We start from the raw sequence: 16493 nt of genomic DNA, 5'->3' as shown, positions 1-16493 counted from the left end.
GCCAAACTGAACGAGGTGGCTGTTAATGTTAATTCAATATGTTCACGAAATAAATAGCTTTGTTCACTTTCTCCGCTGTCATTGCCAGAACTATAGGCAGACAACAATTCTAAAACAGCGCAGAAAATGAACATCACTGTTCACAATGTCTCCTTCTATTCGCTGATTGGCCCGGTAAAAATCGGCCAGAGACAATCCGAGTCAAGGGGAGAAATACCAGACTGTGCTGGAAGTGAGAATTTCTTTCAACTGCACAGCAGGGCAGTGGCCAGGACAGTTTTTTGATAGCTATGTTTAGTTTTTTGGTTATTTTAATGTGGTAAGAAAATCAAGCCTAATTTAAATTTCTGCTCATCTTTTTTCAGCTACAAAATGGAAATTGTCTTATGTCAATTTAGTACCTCGTATTTTAAACTAAATATCAAATTCCTTATGCTTCTGTTTCTGACAGATTGCTTTCTGATAAGAATGAACCAACCTGGATGCTTTTCTTGAAAGGGAAGCCGGTCACAGTTGATGGGAAGATGGATGAATGGGAGTAGGGCCAACAAGATAAAAAACAGTTAGAGGTTGAAAAGGACTTTGGACAGTGAAGATTCACTTTCCAGGAAGACTGAACACATGTAGCCAGATCTACAATTAGATGTATTAGATCAAAGATTTGTGTTTTAGGAATGCTTAAAGTCCACACCTAAGTGAAAATCAGAGGCAAGACTTCAAAATTTATATTTCTACAAGCTCTACATTTGAGTTGGCTGAGGTTGAGCAATTTGGCAAATAGACATACATGTCTTTCTGTAGATGTCCAAACCAAATAGAGGCACACCCCCAAAGATTTGCAAAAATCCCAATAAAATAAGTTAAACTTTGTGGTTACCATGGGGAATGAAAACTGAGGCAACATACATGAGAGGAAAATAATTACTTTGTGACCTTATCTGTGAGAGATAGAGTTTGTCGAGGGTTTTGTTTGTGTAACTTTCTCTGTTTGGATGGATTACAATCGGTCTCTTTTGTCTGAGTTCCATAAAGCCATCTCAATATGGTTAGTGAAAAGTGATGTATTGTTCTGATTTTACACAAGTAACTTCTTTTGAGCTGTTAAACAAAGTGAACTTTGGATGCCTTGCCAATCAAAGCAGTTTCTCAAAACAGGAATGTGAGAAGAGGGTGTGCAGAAACGTGTACCACATCTCAGTGTTATTGTGCAAAATATTAAAAGACTTTAAAAAAGCAAACAGATTTAATTCAAATGAACCCACAGGCAGATCGGAATCTCTAAAATGAGCATTCTTTTGGTGTCTGGCGTCTTCTCACAAACACTTGGTGGAAATCGTGTTTGAACATGAAGCACCGGGTTGTGTTCTCTCTCATCACTTTTTAAATCAGCCTCTGCACAAGACAAGAGCCGCTCGGCGTGACTTTTGCGAATGTAAACAGTGTTTCCTATCCGACAAAACAGCGTGTCTTCCCAGACGCGCAAACACGTTTGGAAGGATTTGACTGATGCTTCGGTTCGAGCACACCTTGGATATTTTAGCAGAGACATTGTAAACTAATATTTTAGTTTGAAAGCCTCACAGAACAACCTGCTGACTATGTTCAGGTGCAAAACATGCAAAAGATCGAACATGTAATTTCACCAAAACACCGCTGCATTAAAGTGTTCCTTACCTGCCATCGAAATCTGCACTTGCTCCCAAATAGCAACAGTAAAACACCACCAACTTTATCCACAATTGCATGATTTCCATAGTTGCGCGCCCAGTTTGATCTCGGTCTAACGTAATCCAAAAGGACCGGGTGGGAAAAGGTGACCAAAGCAAACAGACTATTTAAAACAGAGTGGATTTGTGCGCTGGAGCCTGAATGTTGTCGGGTGGGAAGAGTTTGCCTGCGTTCGTTAAACTGTTCATCTGCGATATCCAGCAGGAGAAGCGGGGAGGACAATCTAGCTTAATGCCTGAAAGCAGAGCGAGTCCCGTTGAATGTGCGTGAGCGGGACGCACTCTGCCGGGAGAAGAGCGCACAGCCTTCTTCCCTCCTCCCTTCCCTTCTCTCTCTCTCTCTTCTCACAAGTTCAGGTAGCGGACTCTCCAAACTCACAACAAGCTCAGCAGGCTGACCCCTATCTACCTTCATGTGTTAATCCAGCACCTTGAAGAAGAATCCGCGCAAGCACGCAACCTGTGCAGCACGTGGGGCTTCACACAGGTTTTGGTTTTTTTTAGAAGTGCTTTAATTAATTGCATAGCCTGCAGAGGCACGCACTTGCACGCGGCCACCCAGGTAGATAGCACTCACGAGAGGAAAGTAGACGCAGTGGAAATTATATATGTATGTGGGAGAAAAAGTAACAAATGGACGCTCTCATGTAGCGTCCATTTGTTATCATAGAACTGGTTAGCAGAGACACTCAGGATGCAAACGAGATCCAGGTACAAAGCTTTCTGTCTGTCAGAAAAATAACCAAGGAAGAAATTTCAAATATGCACATTTAGTTTTGTTTTTTTTACATTAACGTCTTCAACATATTTGTTTCAAACGTACTTGATTACCATACTTAATCAAGTACAAGTAGCCTACGTCAATACAGTCTACAGATAAAAGCTTTTTGAGGCTCTAATTTTTACTCATTCCTGTTTTAACAAGATAGGGCATGCTTTTCATGACATGGATGACATCTCAAAATTTAAGCCAAAATTGGAAAATAAGTTAACTTTTAGTTATTCTTATTAATTTTTTTTACTTTCTTTCAATGCAGAAAATACATCTCTTACAATAATCTGTGAACCTTAAGAACTTACTCCACAACACATACTAATGAGAATCTTCAGAGCATTAAAGTTGATTTTTTTTTTTTTTGCAGAGAAAGCTGTAACAATTTTTACTATCTCTGTCCCAGAGATAATATTGTGATTGTTGTACTATGTTGCTGTACCTGCACATAGGAAGATATGCTACCTTGGGTAAAAGGCACTCCAGGATCGAATCTTCCTGCATCTTTAACATTAGTATACATTATTTGATCACCAGTTAAAGCAGACTGTCAAATATTTTGGAGAAATGAAACATTTATGCCTCATAAGTGGTGTGGCTCTCAAATGCCATGTACTGTATATCACCATGGCTTTGATTTCAGTGTTGAGGCTTTGCACATCTCATTTATACATAAGTTATTTTAGGGTCTATGCAAAGCCTTGATTTAGACCATTCTTTATGTTTATTTTTAAATGACAGTGTAATGCAACATTGTTCATTTCTTCTGGTTTAAATACATCACATTGAGGAAATAGTTACTTTATGTAACTATCTGCACTCCTCTGATGTATTTAGTGGTATAATATACTTCTCTAAAATGTGCCAACAGCAGAAGGAAGTTGTTACCAAAGCTCAAAATTATTTAAATCAATATTTATTTAAAACAAGGGAAGGAAATTAATATCTTATTCTATCTCCTTCCCTCTATGTTATTTGTGTTCAAGTAAGCTTTACAAAAAAATCCAAATTAAATCAGGCAAAAACAAAAGAAACATGTCAAAAATGAACAATTTTCTGATGTGGCATTTACCTAATAAAGTGATTGCAAAAGATAAAACATTCATACAATGAATTCACTTCAGTTTTTAGAAAAAAATATGTACAGAAAATAAGCACAGACAATTTGACAAGAATGTCAACACAGCTGTTATGCCTTGTGCACTGAACCTGCAGCGATTCCATGTATGAATTCTGCTTAGCCTCATTTAGACTTGTTCTGATTCAGTTTTCCAGCGGCTGATAAATTTGAATTGCTTTGCAAAAACTTGCAACCCTCCTGTGATTACAAAAATTGGCTGAAAAATATTTGGCTGGCACCAGTGGTGCGTTAGGTGCATGGCTTTTGAGCCTAAGCAATTACTAAATTTTAGCCAACCCATCAGAGCGCCACATTTTCTGAAGCATGGAGAACAAAATCACAACAACCATCTCATTTTCAGCTTTGAGAGCAATCTGCTTGAAACGAACTACCTTAAAACAACCCAGTGTGGAGATAAATCGTGTACCATCCTGGAGAAGAGGACAAATTGGGAAGATGTTTTGATAGGATTATAGCATACTGTTGGTTGATCAAAGTCCTTACTGGCTTTCTGTCATAGTTCATGTTGTTACAGCCTGTCACTTACTCTGGTGATGAATCTTAGTCTATGTGGTGGCACTGAAGTTTGACATGGAAGGTTTTGGAGAAAAGTTGATTATGTGTAATTAGATGATCAATCACAAAGTGAAAGCATGTCATACTATGATTTATTACATTAAAAACTGAGAAACTGGTTATGCAGACTGGCCAAATCATGCCTCATTACCAACAGCCCCAAGGATAAATGTGGAGGTTCTGAATGTGCGAATTTTAAAGAGCAGGTTTGCCCAAAACCTAAATAAAACAACCTAAATAAAAACATATAAATGTACTTACATTGAATCAAAAATATTAAATGGTATTAAAGAAACCATAACAAAGTAAAAGAAAAAAGAAAAGGATGCGGAAATTGTTGAATATCAAATACATACTACAAACCTAGAGAAATTCAGAAATATTTTCTATTGTCACAAGAGTTGTATTGTTTTTATTGATTTGATTTGGTTTATTTTCAGTTAACAAAAAACTGATTAGGGCTATTGGAGTCTGACCTCTGCTACACTCCATAAACTCGTGACTTTGACTCCCTCACTGTTGTTCTTAACCCTTTCATGCATAGTGGTCACTACAGTGGACAGCTATCTAAAAGCCATTTTCTTGTGCTTCCTGTGGATTTTTATGTTATAAATGCACACAGACCACTGAAGTGGACACTAATGCATCATAAAATATACCATCAACTACTGGCCATCAGCTGCAAATGCAAGAAATTATTTTTGTTAAATACAATATGGCCGACAGACAAAAAAGCATGAGAACAGACATGGTCCCTCCTTCTACTGTAGACGACTCTTGCAAGTAAAAAAAAATATTGTGACATCAAATAACCCCTAAGGAACAATACTACTGATGTATTTTTCAAATAACAACTTTGTATTTGGACAAAATTACAATTGATCACATAAAAATAAAAAATAAATTATTTTTACGAAAAAATGTTCCTACGTTTTTTTATGCCTTAAGAAAAAAATTTTTAAAAATGGAAAAAAATTCTGACGCAAAGGATCATAATTCATGCATGAAAGGGTTAAGGGTCAAGTTGGATAAAAATTTTTTTAAGAATATTACATTTGTAATGATCATACTCACTCCTTCACACTGTCATGATTTATTATTCTTTAAAATTATTATTCTCGTAAAAAATACTTTACTTCCGCTGTTTTTGTGTGGTTTTAGTCACAACCCAGAGCCAGCCATTAATCTCACAGCATGGCTCACAAGTTATTATGAAAATAATAATTTAAAAAAGTAGAATTATTATTTGAAAATGTCATATTTTTTCATAGTTAAATACATGGATTTTTTTATTAAAATATTTTGTTTGTATCCCTTTATTTACTGTGACATCACTGTTACTCTTACAGATTCTCAATTGTTTAACTAGTTGCCTTATTGCTTTTGTCACTTAAATAAATTTAAAATACCTACCCAGTCCTAGTCTTCTATAAACCTACATAAAATAAACTATTTGCTGTAACAGGGATCTCTGAGTAGGTGGAGAGCTTGAAATGGTAAACTCTTATGCGGCACAGAAATAAGGGATGACATTATAGGAGATCATGTATGAGACTGAGTAACTAACTAAGGCTCTAGTTAGCCATTTTAAATGAGAAGGCCACATCTGTGACTTATAACAGGAGGGCTGTAGTTGATTTAGTTTCAAGATGAAGCCTAAAAGAGTTGCACCATATTTAAGTCTTAAGCTCTATGTTGTCCCTCTAAAACACAGAACTGGTGTTTTTTGGGAGGGGACATATTATTCATGAACACAAAAAGTGCAGTTTTTTTTTCTTTTCTGGTTAAGGAATGTGGCAGTTAAAAATTTGAATATGATTGCTCCTTAAAAATGTATAACATAATAGCAGAATACTGCCTATTTTAATTCACAACCGGGAAATTCCACCCCTGCAGGAGTATATAAGCTATCCAAAAGACTAAGAGGTCTAAGAAAAAGAAATACAAAAACAGAAAACAACAAACTAGAAAAGGGAATTTTTATACACATTTGCAAGACTAAATGCATATGTAAACACCCAAAGTGCACCAATATATACAGTAAATGCTAGCATGCATTATACAAAGGCTGCATATAAATGAATGAATGTATGGCTCTGTTCAAGGTGGAAAAAAAGAAAAAAGTAAGTGGATGCATATTGAAGGGAATATAACAAGTTTAGCTGTAAATTGCACATGGGGGATTTTGAACTATTGCTCTATATCGTAGTTTTCTGGGAGAGATGCTGATTGTAAAGTCTGACAGCTGCAGAGAGGAATGACTACATATACTGCTCCTTTGCACATTTAGGGTGCAATAGTTTGTCACTGAAAGAGCTTTTCAGAGGCTTTACCATATTATGCATGGAACGGGAGACCTGCTGATACCAGTTTGAGCCTTTTTGGATTTCTCTTCCAGAAATATGACATAAGAAGTTACATATCATTGAAGCACAAGTTGAACATTACTGAACATGATTCTTTCTAGCCTTCTGCTCACATTAGCAACTGTTAATGATTTATAGAGGCAACTTGAAGGTAATCTCTCATTGCGTGAATATAGGTAGACATATCTCCACATCTAGATATGTTGTCCAACCATCCCAACAGCTTTTTACATCTCTGTGCTTTCTCTGGAAACTAGTACTTAAATTAGATGTAACATACTTTTACTTAAAAGAGCACACACTCAGAAATGTTGTTAGTGATATTTGGAAGTGCTTATGCATAGTGTGTTCAATTAACCTGCTTATCACCAATTTTGGTCAGTTGAACTGAAAAAGCTTACCAGACAATTCCTGGTGCATTTCCATTTGCACAGACAGGGGCAAGAAAACTTTAGAGATAAGAAATATAATCTAAAATTTACTTGAAAAAACAACATATGAACAATAATTTACAGATTTAAGTAAATTTATTATTAAAAAAAGCTGCAAATTTAAATGAAAGAGCAGACATGTTGCAAAACCAACAAAAAGCATGTGAAGTTTCTTACATGTATTTCAAATGGATTTTTTGCATGCTTTCTTCAGTAACCAAGCAACATTAACAAAATAAAAATTGTCAATTTGGAAATCTCTTATCTGCTTGATCACAAAAGGTTGGGGCCTAAGTAGAGAACAATGGACTGTTTACAACACAGGGTATCAGTAAAAAGAAAAAAGGTGGGTTGGTGGATAAACTGTTAGAACTTGGGGAGTTGGATTAGGTTTGTTGCAAAACCTTTTGAAAGCTAAATCAGGTATCAACATCTGTTTATGGAGATCTTCTGAATAAATACTACTCACAGATGAAATGGCTGTTTTCTTTGAAAACAATTTGCACAAAGTATCAGATTACTTTAGACAAAAGCAAATAATCTTCTTGACTCAGCTTCGAAAAAAACACTAAAAGAAATTTTAATTATCCAGTTTCAGAATAATATTGCGGTCTTAGCACATCAGCATGATGCACTCATTGAAAAGCTTCAAGAGAACGATCATTGTTTAAAAGTGAATTCAACTAATCCACTGCACCTGTTTTGTAATAATAAGGCACACCATTCAACCTCCAGTATCTTCCCTTCAGCTTAAATCAAGCAATTTCACAGGTTTAGATGCAGGCTTCTAGTGACACCACCTGCGTATCACAAATCACAAATGTGAACAGGGAGTCAGACGCCTCCTCTTGAGGAAAAATCCTTGAAACAAGCGGTGTCTGTGGCTATTCACTTCAGGACAGACTGACTCTGCTGACAGAATTCAGATGAGTACAGATGCTGGAGACCAGCATCTCCCTCAAAGCCTCTCCATCTAAACGTTACCAACCACACCAATCTTTTTGACACAATCATTAATTAATAAATACTGCTGAATATAATATAGGGGATGTACACAGTGGATTGAAAAAGAAATCAGTTTAATTTTTTTTTTTAACATATTTTGTCAGCTCCACAAACATTTGTGTAAGAAACCAACATTTGTTAATTGGAAGAAAAACTTAAAACATATAAATCTAAAATGTGTGATATGCATTTGTAGAAATGGAAATGTATGGTACAACTGCAAACTTACCAAACATGGCCACTTAAACTGATATGGTAGGCCAGGAGAGAACTACTCAGTGAAGCAGCCAAGAGGATCGTGGTAGTTTCTCAAAAGATGCTCCAGAACTCCACAGCTTCAGTAGGAGAATCCACAGACAGGACAATTAGAAATCTTGAAGTTCAGAAATATGATCTTTATAAAACGCAAAGGAAAAAAAAAATTCTCTCTTCTCAAAAGGGGAAATTCAGGCAATACCACTGCTTATATGCTGAACACATCATTACCACAGGGAGTGGCATCATCATGCTGTGGGGATGGTTTTCTATAGGGACAGAAAAGCTGGTCAGAACTGATGGATGGAGCTAAACAGAGCAATCTTTATATAAACCCGCAAAAAAAGACTTAAAACTGGGTCAGATATTTATATCGCAGTAGAATAACACATACAGTGAACATACAGTCAGAGCTACAATAAAACAACCAAACCATGTGTGTCAATTTGAGAAGACATGTAATAATGGCCCAGTCAAAGTCCAGAACAAAAGCAAAAGAAAAAACAGCAAGGCTTGGTAGTAGGGCCTGTAGCACACTTCAGATTCTATCTGTAGAAATGTTGAAAAAAATAATTTTGCTACCAACTCACAATCATGCAGTGCATCATATAAAAATCTAACATCTGCAGATATATCAACATTTGTAAAAATTCAATGGATGCGAGTACTTTTGCAGGATGCTGGACAATTTACATATCTTTTATGAGAAATATTCAGTTTCTCCACACAATTACACAAAGACTTATTTTAAACATAACTATTTGAAGTTGAAAGCTGCTTTTTACCTCTAAAGGTGCTTCTCTACCACTACTTGATTAAAACACACAGAAAGTGAAGGTGAGGTAGTGCTGAGGGTATTCCCTAGTTGATCTTTACCTGCAGATGAGTCTCATAGCTCTGAGCTTCCCCTGCAGTTAATCAGAAGGATCTGTCTGCTTATGCAGATCGTCTGCAAGTGCCGACGTATGATTTGCTTAATTAACAAAGTAAGTGTAAAATTACTGATGCTTCTGTGTACATGGACAGCTTGATCACACAGTGTCAGCAAAAACACAATCATAGCACTGCAAATTGGTGGCTAGCTGTGGACAGAGTATCTGTAACAAACTCCCTGTTCAAATAAAAACAACTGCCATCCTTTTTGGTTCCAACTTTATTTTTTTAGAATGAGAATCTGACTTTTAAAAATGCAGTTTAACAGTTTCCACCTTTCATAAAACCAATATTGCTTGAAAACAGACATTTAAAAGAAATGCTTCTGCCATCTGAGACCCAGCATCAATTTCAACGATTCTGGGGACGCTCAGCTGTGCAGTAGAGCTCACAGTCCTGATTATGCATCGACTTGTCCAGCTGGCTCTGCAGACCTCTGCGGCGGCCTTCCCATCAACATGTTGTTCTTTGGCGAACAGCTTTCAGGCTCCATAGTCATCACCTGAACCGAGTACCCATGAGTCTCTGCAGCCCAAGACCGGTCCAAGTCCACCAATCCCATGCAGTGTTTTCCTGCATTAGTACAAATAAAAACGATAAAATGCTATCGTTTGTCACCAAATCGAGTCGAGATAACATACACTTTTTTCTTGAAATCCAGCAGAAATGCAGGCTCTGCATGATGACCAAAGAAGTCCTAAACTGGATGATGGTTAAAAACAAATATGGTTATTTATTGGTTTTATTAGTGTCTGGAGAGGGGAGTGCCATAATTTACCTATCACTGATTTTATAAGCTTCCTGACTTACAAACAAAATGTAATTATTTACATAATAGTAATTATTGCCATAATTACTATTATGGTGATAATTAGAGCACTATTACCATAATAATTCTCCAATTATTATGGAAGGTGAATTTCAATTTAGAAAGACAGAATATTTGCAATACAGAAAAACACAAAACCAATTAGCATGTTAATTAAGTAAATAAATAATGATGACACATGTGAGCTGGAAATGTGAGACTTGAATGATCATATGTGAAGGACCAGAGGCTCCTTTTTTAAGCTTTGTGAGCGAACTGGTCTTCTGTGTTAAGGCTGAGTAAAGAAGGGACTTGATCAATATTTCATAGTAAATGAAAGCCTTCATTGGCCCCCAAAGTTATTCTGTATGTTTGGTCAAAACATACAGATGTTTCTACCTCTGAACTTCAATGTAGATATGAGGTTCTTCTAGACACCCTCAGCATTTCTCTTCTTTCAAACACAGCAGATTTAATTTAATACCAGAGAGCTAAACATTTCTCTGTTGTGATTAGACTGCTAATCACAGAAGATATGTTGGGATCAGGAGTAGCTCTTAACATTAATTCATTAATTGACAATTTGCAATATTTGTGCCTTATCAGCATACACCAAATGAGCTGGGCTGTGGAGGATCAGATGCCAATTTAACTCAACTCCTAAACTATGCAATGTGAGTATTTATTTAAACATATCTAGTTCAGGTTTTTATTTTATGTATTTAGTCTCTCCACAGAAAAAAATAACAACTCCCACCTAAATTAGACACTGTTCATTGTCATGCTGCTTTGATGGTAAAAGCCTGACTAGCAGATTTAGGAAAGATAAGAAGAAAATGTATTGTGATCTGACAGAAGAGAGCATTGACAGGTGGTGTCAGATACAAATATAAAGGCTTCAGATTCAAGGACCCTGGGGAGCTTTTCTGATTTAATGAAGCTTTGATAAAGTGGAAAGCTATCAACTTGAAAAAGGGTACTTAACATAATGAAAACAGTTCTCAGTAAAGATCCAGCGCAGGAATGGAGGTTTCACACTTCCATCTGAATGGAACTCTGATCCTGCAGCTGCTCGTTTCAGTCACTGTTTTTTTTTCTTTGTCAAATGTTTTTAACACATTTCACAAGTATTAAAGCTTCATAGTGAGGTGATCTCAATACGTGAATGAAGACATATGTACAGTGTAAAGCAGAATATAATAGAATGGACTTATTCTATGCTATTCACAACAATTATCAGTTGTGCATTGATAATTGAATTGAATGATAATGTACAACTACAGGAAATTTAACAAATGGCTCTCAGCAATAGATTTCTCACAAGATGTAAAATGCTGATAAATGAAAGTAAAAACTCAAGGTCCAGCTAAAATAAGTATAAGGCATTTTCTCTAATGAATCAAAATGAATTGAGTTGAAATCAACTGAACAGTATTTTAAAGTGAAATGAACTTCATTAAACTGAAGCCAGTTCAATTGATGTTTCATCTGGTCAGTTCTGGCTCTATTGAGCTCATTTAGAAATACGTTGTTTTAGGGCTACTTATGCAAATAAGCTGCTGCTGGCCACGCCCTGTCAACTCAGTGTTTACATTAGAACCTCAGACAAGTGGAAATAGCTACAAGTAGAAGCACAGTGACCATGCATCTTTGACCCCAAAACAAATTTTCAAGGACTTAAAATTGATATGATCTTTTGTAAGACCTCGTAGAAACCTTCTATATAGAGATTCTAAGAATTAATCCCAGATAAGAAAACAGAGAGAGAAAAATATCTCTTGGAACAAACAAGACAAAATACTTGATGCTTGAAAAAGAACCAAGCCAAGAAACTTAAAGAAACAAGTGCAAAAATTATTCACAGTTCACCATGATAAATAATCATATAAACTAAAAGGACAGTAGGAATCCTTATACTTTAATGCCACAAATGTTTGCATTATGGAGACAAGATGGGATAAAAGGGCAGATTATGAACAGTACCAATGAGGCGCCTCTCGGGTGGCAACTGGACCGCAGTCTGATCTGCAAAGCGGCAAAGGATCATGTGTTCCTGAGGAAGACAGATGAAAAATAACTGTTTAATCTGGAAATACTGTTTACCTTGTTTGACCAACTTTTGAAACAATATACCTCAAGGCTGCAACAGTAGGCACAACAAAGCCGTGCATTTCAGACATTTAAAGAATTCAGTGAAACCAACATGGATGAATGGATTAGTTTTGCTTGTCTACTACTCCTATTTTAGCCTACACCTGCTTGAATTTGTGCACAGCCATGATGCAGATCTCGGCACGTTAGGCCTGTGAGGCAGGAAACATAGCAGATCGCATGGTTAGGCACAATAAGCTAAAAATCTGTCTGTTTTAGCTGTTTTAACACACAAGTTTGCATTTACTGGACCTAAGTATCTGTCAAGATTTTACACTATGCCCATAAAAATACAAGAATTTCCTGTTTTAATGGAAGCAAAACATGATTGCAGAGAGAAAGTAGTAATTCTTTTGTCAAGAATGTATCCAAAGAATGTATCCTAACAATCATCTTACTAGACTTGCCTAGCAACTGTGGAGTCAAAACAAAGTCCACCAGACAAGACTGGAGACATGGCGCGGTTTTGTAAATCTGTATAAACAGTGGCAAAAAGTGACATTACAATCTCACCGGCGTACTTAGCTCAGTGATGAGGGAACGATGTTGGAAATGAGATGTCTTATCTCGATGCATCGTAAATCTGTCAGCTCATAAAAGCTTAACATTCCTTGACGTGGTTATTTTTACACACACAAAATCAAAGTCAGCACACCCAGACCAGCGACTCCAACATTAGCAACCAGACTAGCTAACAAGCCTCCATTAGTGGTTGTTGCCATGTACAAACCCCAGGAGCAGTCGCTCTGTCTGCCTTTCCATATTACATGTCATTAGATATTGTGACATGGATCCGGCTTGCAGCTGTTTGTTTGCTCGTAATCATTTCCAGGTGACATGCTTCTAATTTATATGTTTGTTAAAAATAGTTGCCAGATAGGAAATAATACAACTGCCACCCCTAGGAGTGAAATATGTGCATCCCTGTCAGCTTTCCAAACAGACCACATGAACCCAGGTAATTTATTTCCAAACAAAGGACACGCTTCCCCGTTCTAAGCTTCTCCCTGTGTATGGTTCATGTAACAAGTGATTCAGCAGAGCAGTAAGTCATCTCTAAGCTGCCTCTGCTTTAATTGATCCCATTTTTCACAGTGCAGAGTAAATGCTGAATGCAAGGCCGTAAAGCAGAGCTGGCCCTTTACGTTTGAGCCAAGCACCAACACCTCACACCATTAACCCTTTATTTCACAAGCATCTGTCAGCATCTTGTCGTTTGCTTTAACTACTTTCGGTTCACAAGGACAACGGTGGTTCTGCTATAAACAAGACAAGTGGGTGTCTGAGAGCAGAAACATAGGGAACATTGCTTTCTGCACTCAGCAAAAGAAATAAAGTGTTGCAAAGTATTTGCACTGTTATGGGGCTTCCGCATCAAAAGTTATGAGTTTGTTTTTTATTGTTATTTTGTTTAATCTTGTTTTTCTCTCAGTGATAAAAACAAAAATAATAATCTACAACCTTAGGAAATCTTACAATAGTATTCATACGCTTTAAGCTTTTTGATGTTTCTTAACGTTATAACCACAAAGTTACTTTTTTATGAAGACTTTATGTGACAGACCAACACAAAGTAGTGCACAATTGTAAAGTTGAGAAAAATTATAATACATGGCTTTAATTTTCTTTTATGAAAAAAATCTGAAATGTGTGCCATGTGTTTATATTTTCGCACCCTTTCTATTGAAATGCCTGAATCTCTATTCCAATCTCTACATGTCTGTCACAAACTTTAAGCAGGACAACTGATGGTTTTCTTTAAACCTTTTCTTTATTTCCAGTAACTCATCCATTAGGGTAATAGAGAGCATGACTAGTTGTCGTCTTACCAGCGGATAATTCCACCCGAGTCGTGAAGCTCTGCAACTCCTCCAGGTTACCATGCTCTTCTTTTCTCATGCAGAGCTTCGCGGCTCTTTATTTCAGGGTTTTAATGTAAACCCTCCAACAAACCTCTCCACAACTTCATCCTTGAAATATTAACTGTGTTTCTTTGTCTTCATGATGCTATTTGTTCACAACTGTTCTCTGCCAAATCTCTTAGATTTTCTCGTAACAGCTACATTTACAAAAAAATGAAAATACAGACAAGTTGAGTCTTTGAGTCTACTGATAGCAACACTTTGTTACATTTGTGGGTAACAGAATAAAGAGGTTTGAATATAAATGCATATTTTATTTGTACAAAACAAAAATAATGAAAACCATGCACTTTTTTTTTCTTCCATGAAAGAATTACAAACCAAAATGTGTGTGTTTGCAACTTGACACAATGTGGAAAGGTTGAATGGGGGTGAAAACTTTTGCAAGGCACTGTATATTATTCTCTGTGCCAGTCAGACCATGTAAGGGTCCTGCTCTGCACCAAGGAAGAGAAGCTGGCTCAGTGTTTTGACACATCAACCTGAGGTTGCCATGGTTAGGACCCGCAGCTACTTTACACAGATTTCCCCCTCGGGGGCTCTGACAGGTCCCATAGATCACTTTGGGACAGCCTCTCCCTGAAGAGCAGCAGTGTGCCTGTGCTGAGCGATAAAGGCTTGAGTGGCTGGAGGGTGTGAACTCATCCCTTGTAAAAGCCTGCATAAGATTTGTTCACCAAGACAAAGATCAGTGTAAAGATAGTATTAGCTCTGTTAATGTCTGATTAAAAGAAAAACATAAATGCAACTTTTGCTTGTCAGAAATATATTAATCATTCAGGAGAAGGATATTAAAATCTAAATTACGTTTAAGCTGAATGTGACCATAGGACACTCAATACTGTGTTGTTTTCATAGCAAAACAATGGAATTTAGACTTGCCCATAATTACTGGTAACACAAATATATTCAACTTTATAAATAAAGGATTAATATATTATGTGTGAAACTGAAACCGAATATTTCCTAATTTGTATTAATTTCATCGTCTGCTCTAACTTGGACATACTGACTTACTGTTTATATCTACAAAATAAGAATATTTAGCTTTTAATAGGTCAATGATTTGCTGTTCAGATATATAGAACTAAAATTTGAGCATTTTCTACCACTGAATGTTTTTCTTTTCCACTTTGGTTAATACAAGACATCAACAAAAAAGTATCAAACTACGATACGAAAAAGAAAACATAGGAAGGAAATGAAGACATTTGGAAGATAAACCCGCAGCTACCGAAGGCTCCCATCTATGTGAACATTTCAGAAATCTGCAAAAACTGTGCTTTATTTGATACAAAGTAAAATTGAATTGTTGGAGATGTATTCACAGTGTAAAGCATACCTTGGATGTGAGAGTCTCTTGAAACCTTTTGCTGTAAAAACAGAAGACAAACCATGTTAACGTACATTAGAGAAAATAATGTTTTTACTATGCAAATAGAGAACTGTAAAAATGAATAGCCACATTTGGTCATTTTTACCTTTACAGGCTTGTAAACTGGAGAGTATGTGATTATTTGTCAGTGTGTTTGTAAAGTAATCAAAATATATTTAATCAAATCTGGTAATATTTAAAGAATCATAAAAATAAGTCAAGTGGCAAAACATTATAGCTGGTACAGTTCTTGTTTTCTTAGGGTCAGTCTGCAAATTTAGCATCAATCCCATTGGTGCTAAATTACACTTACACTCACTGACTCATTTGATGGCTCCACCCATTTTTGCTATTTGAACTTATTTTTTGCGGCACAGAATAGCCAAGGTTCCAGAAACATTCCTCATGAATTTAGTTTAAATTGAAATGATAGAATCACTGCACTAAACCACTGCAGTACAGTGAGCTCAAGGGATAACTTGTGATTGCAGGTATTAGGTGTATTAGCTTGTAATAATGGTCTCCAAAGAGTGCCAGCGAAATACTTTCCAAGCCATTACACAACCACCAGTAACCTTAATTTGATTAATGTTCTCCAAATTCTGATCTCAATATTCAAATGTTGCCACTGAAATAAAATACTCATTGTACTAAGCAACATTTTTCCAATTTGTTATGGTCTAATTTTGTGCAAATCCTAGGCTCTAACACCTATTTTTCACCAACAAGAGGAGGTGGTCGTCTTCTTTTGTAGCTCACTGGCTTTGGGGTTCAACAAGTTGTTATTCATACCTCAGGTATCCTTCATACCATGTTTGAAACAAGTGTTCATTTGATCTACTTTTGTCTTTCCATCACACTGCACCAGTCTGCCTCTGATGTTAAAGCATAGTAATTCTCACCACAGCAGGTGCTAAATGAATATTTTCTCTTTTCTGGAACATTCCCAGTAAATTGTCCTTAGTTTAAACTTAAGAAAGTTGCTTTCACCATGCAATTTCGCTTTGATATTAAAATCAATCATGTGTTGTCTTTATATTTTGTGTGTATGA

At 36.4% G+C, this 16493-nt stretch overlaps 2 protein-coding genes across 5 annotated transcripts in view; both read right to left on the bottom strand.

Moving 5' to 3' along the window:
• The window catches only part of npnta (nephronectin a), a 61457-nt gene extending 59301 nt beyond the window's left edge, over window positions 1-2156 (bottom strand). The window contains exon 1 of one of the 4 annotated variants that reach the window (XM_032563592.1): window positions 1675-2156. In XM_032563592.1, coding sequence (XP_032419483.1) covers window positions 1675-1754 — 80 coding nt within the window. In that variant the 5' untranslated portion in view covers window positions 1755-2156. The remainder of the gene's footprint in view (window positions 1-1674) is intronic. The other 3 variants (XM_032563593.1, XM_032563594.1, XM_032563595.1) reach the window with 3 other exon arrangements.
• A 4004-nt stretch (window positions 2157-6160) lies between these two features.
• The window catches only part of gstcd (glutathione S-transferase, C-terminal domain containing), a 48846-nt gene continuing 38513 nt past the window's right edge, over window positions 6161-16493 (bottom strand). The window contains exons 10-12 of the mRNA XM_032563988.1: window positions 15409-15439; window positions 11977-12046; window positions 6161-9758 (exon numbers count right to left, since the gene is read on the bottom strand). Coding sequence (XP_032419879.1) covers window positions 9586-9758; window positions 11977-12046; window positions 15409-15439 — 274 coding nt within the window. The 3' untranslated portion in view covers window positions 6161-9585. The remainder of the gene's footprint in view (window positions 9759-11976; window positions 12047-15408; window positions 15440-16493) is intronic.

This window comes from Xiphophorus hellerii, chromosome 5, assembly GCF_003331165.1.
Source record: "Xiphophorus hellerii strain 12219 chromosome 5, Xiphophorus_hellerii-4.1, whole genome shotgun sequence".
Taxonomy (NCBI): domain Eukaryota; kingdom Metazoa; phylum Chordata; class Actinopteri; order Cyprinodontiformes; family Poeciliidae; genus Xiphophorus; species Xiphophorus hellerii.
The sequence above is the reverse complement of the archived record's forward strand: the minus strand, read 5'-3'. Positions and strand labels throughout refer to the sequence as shown.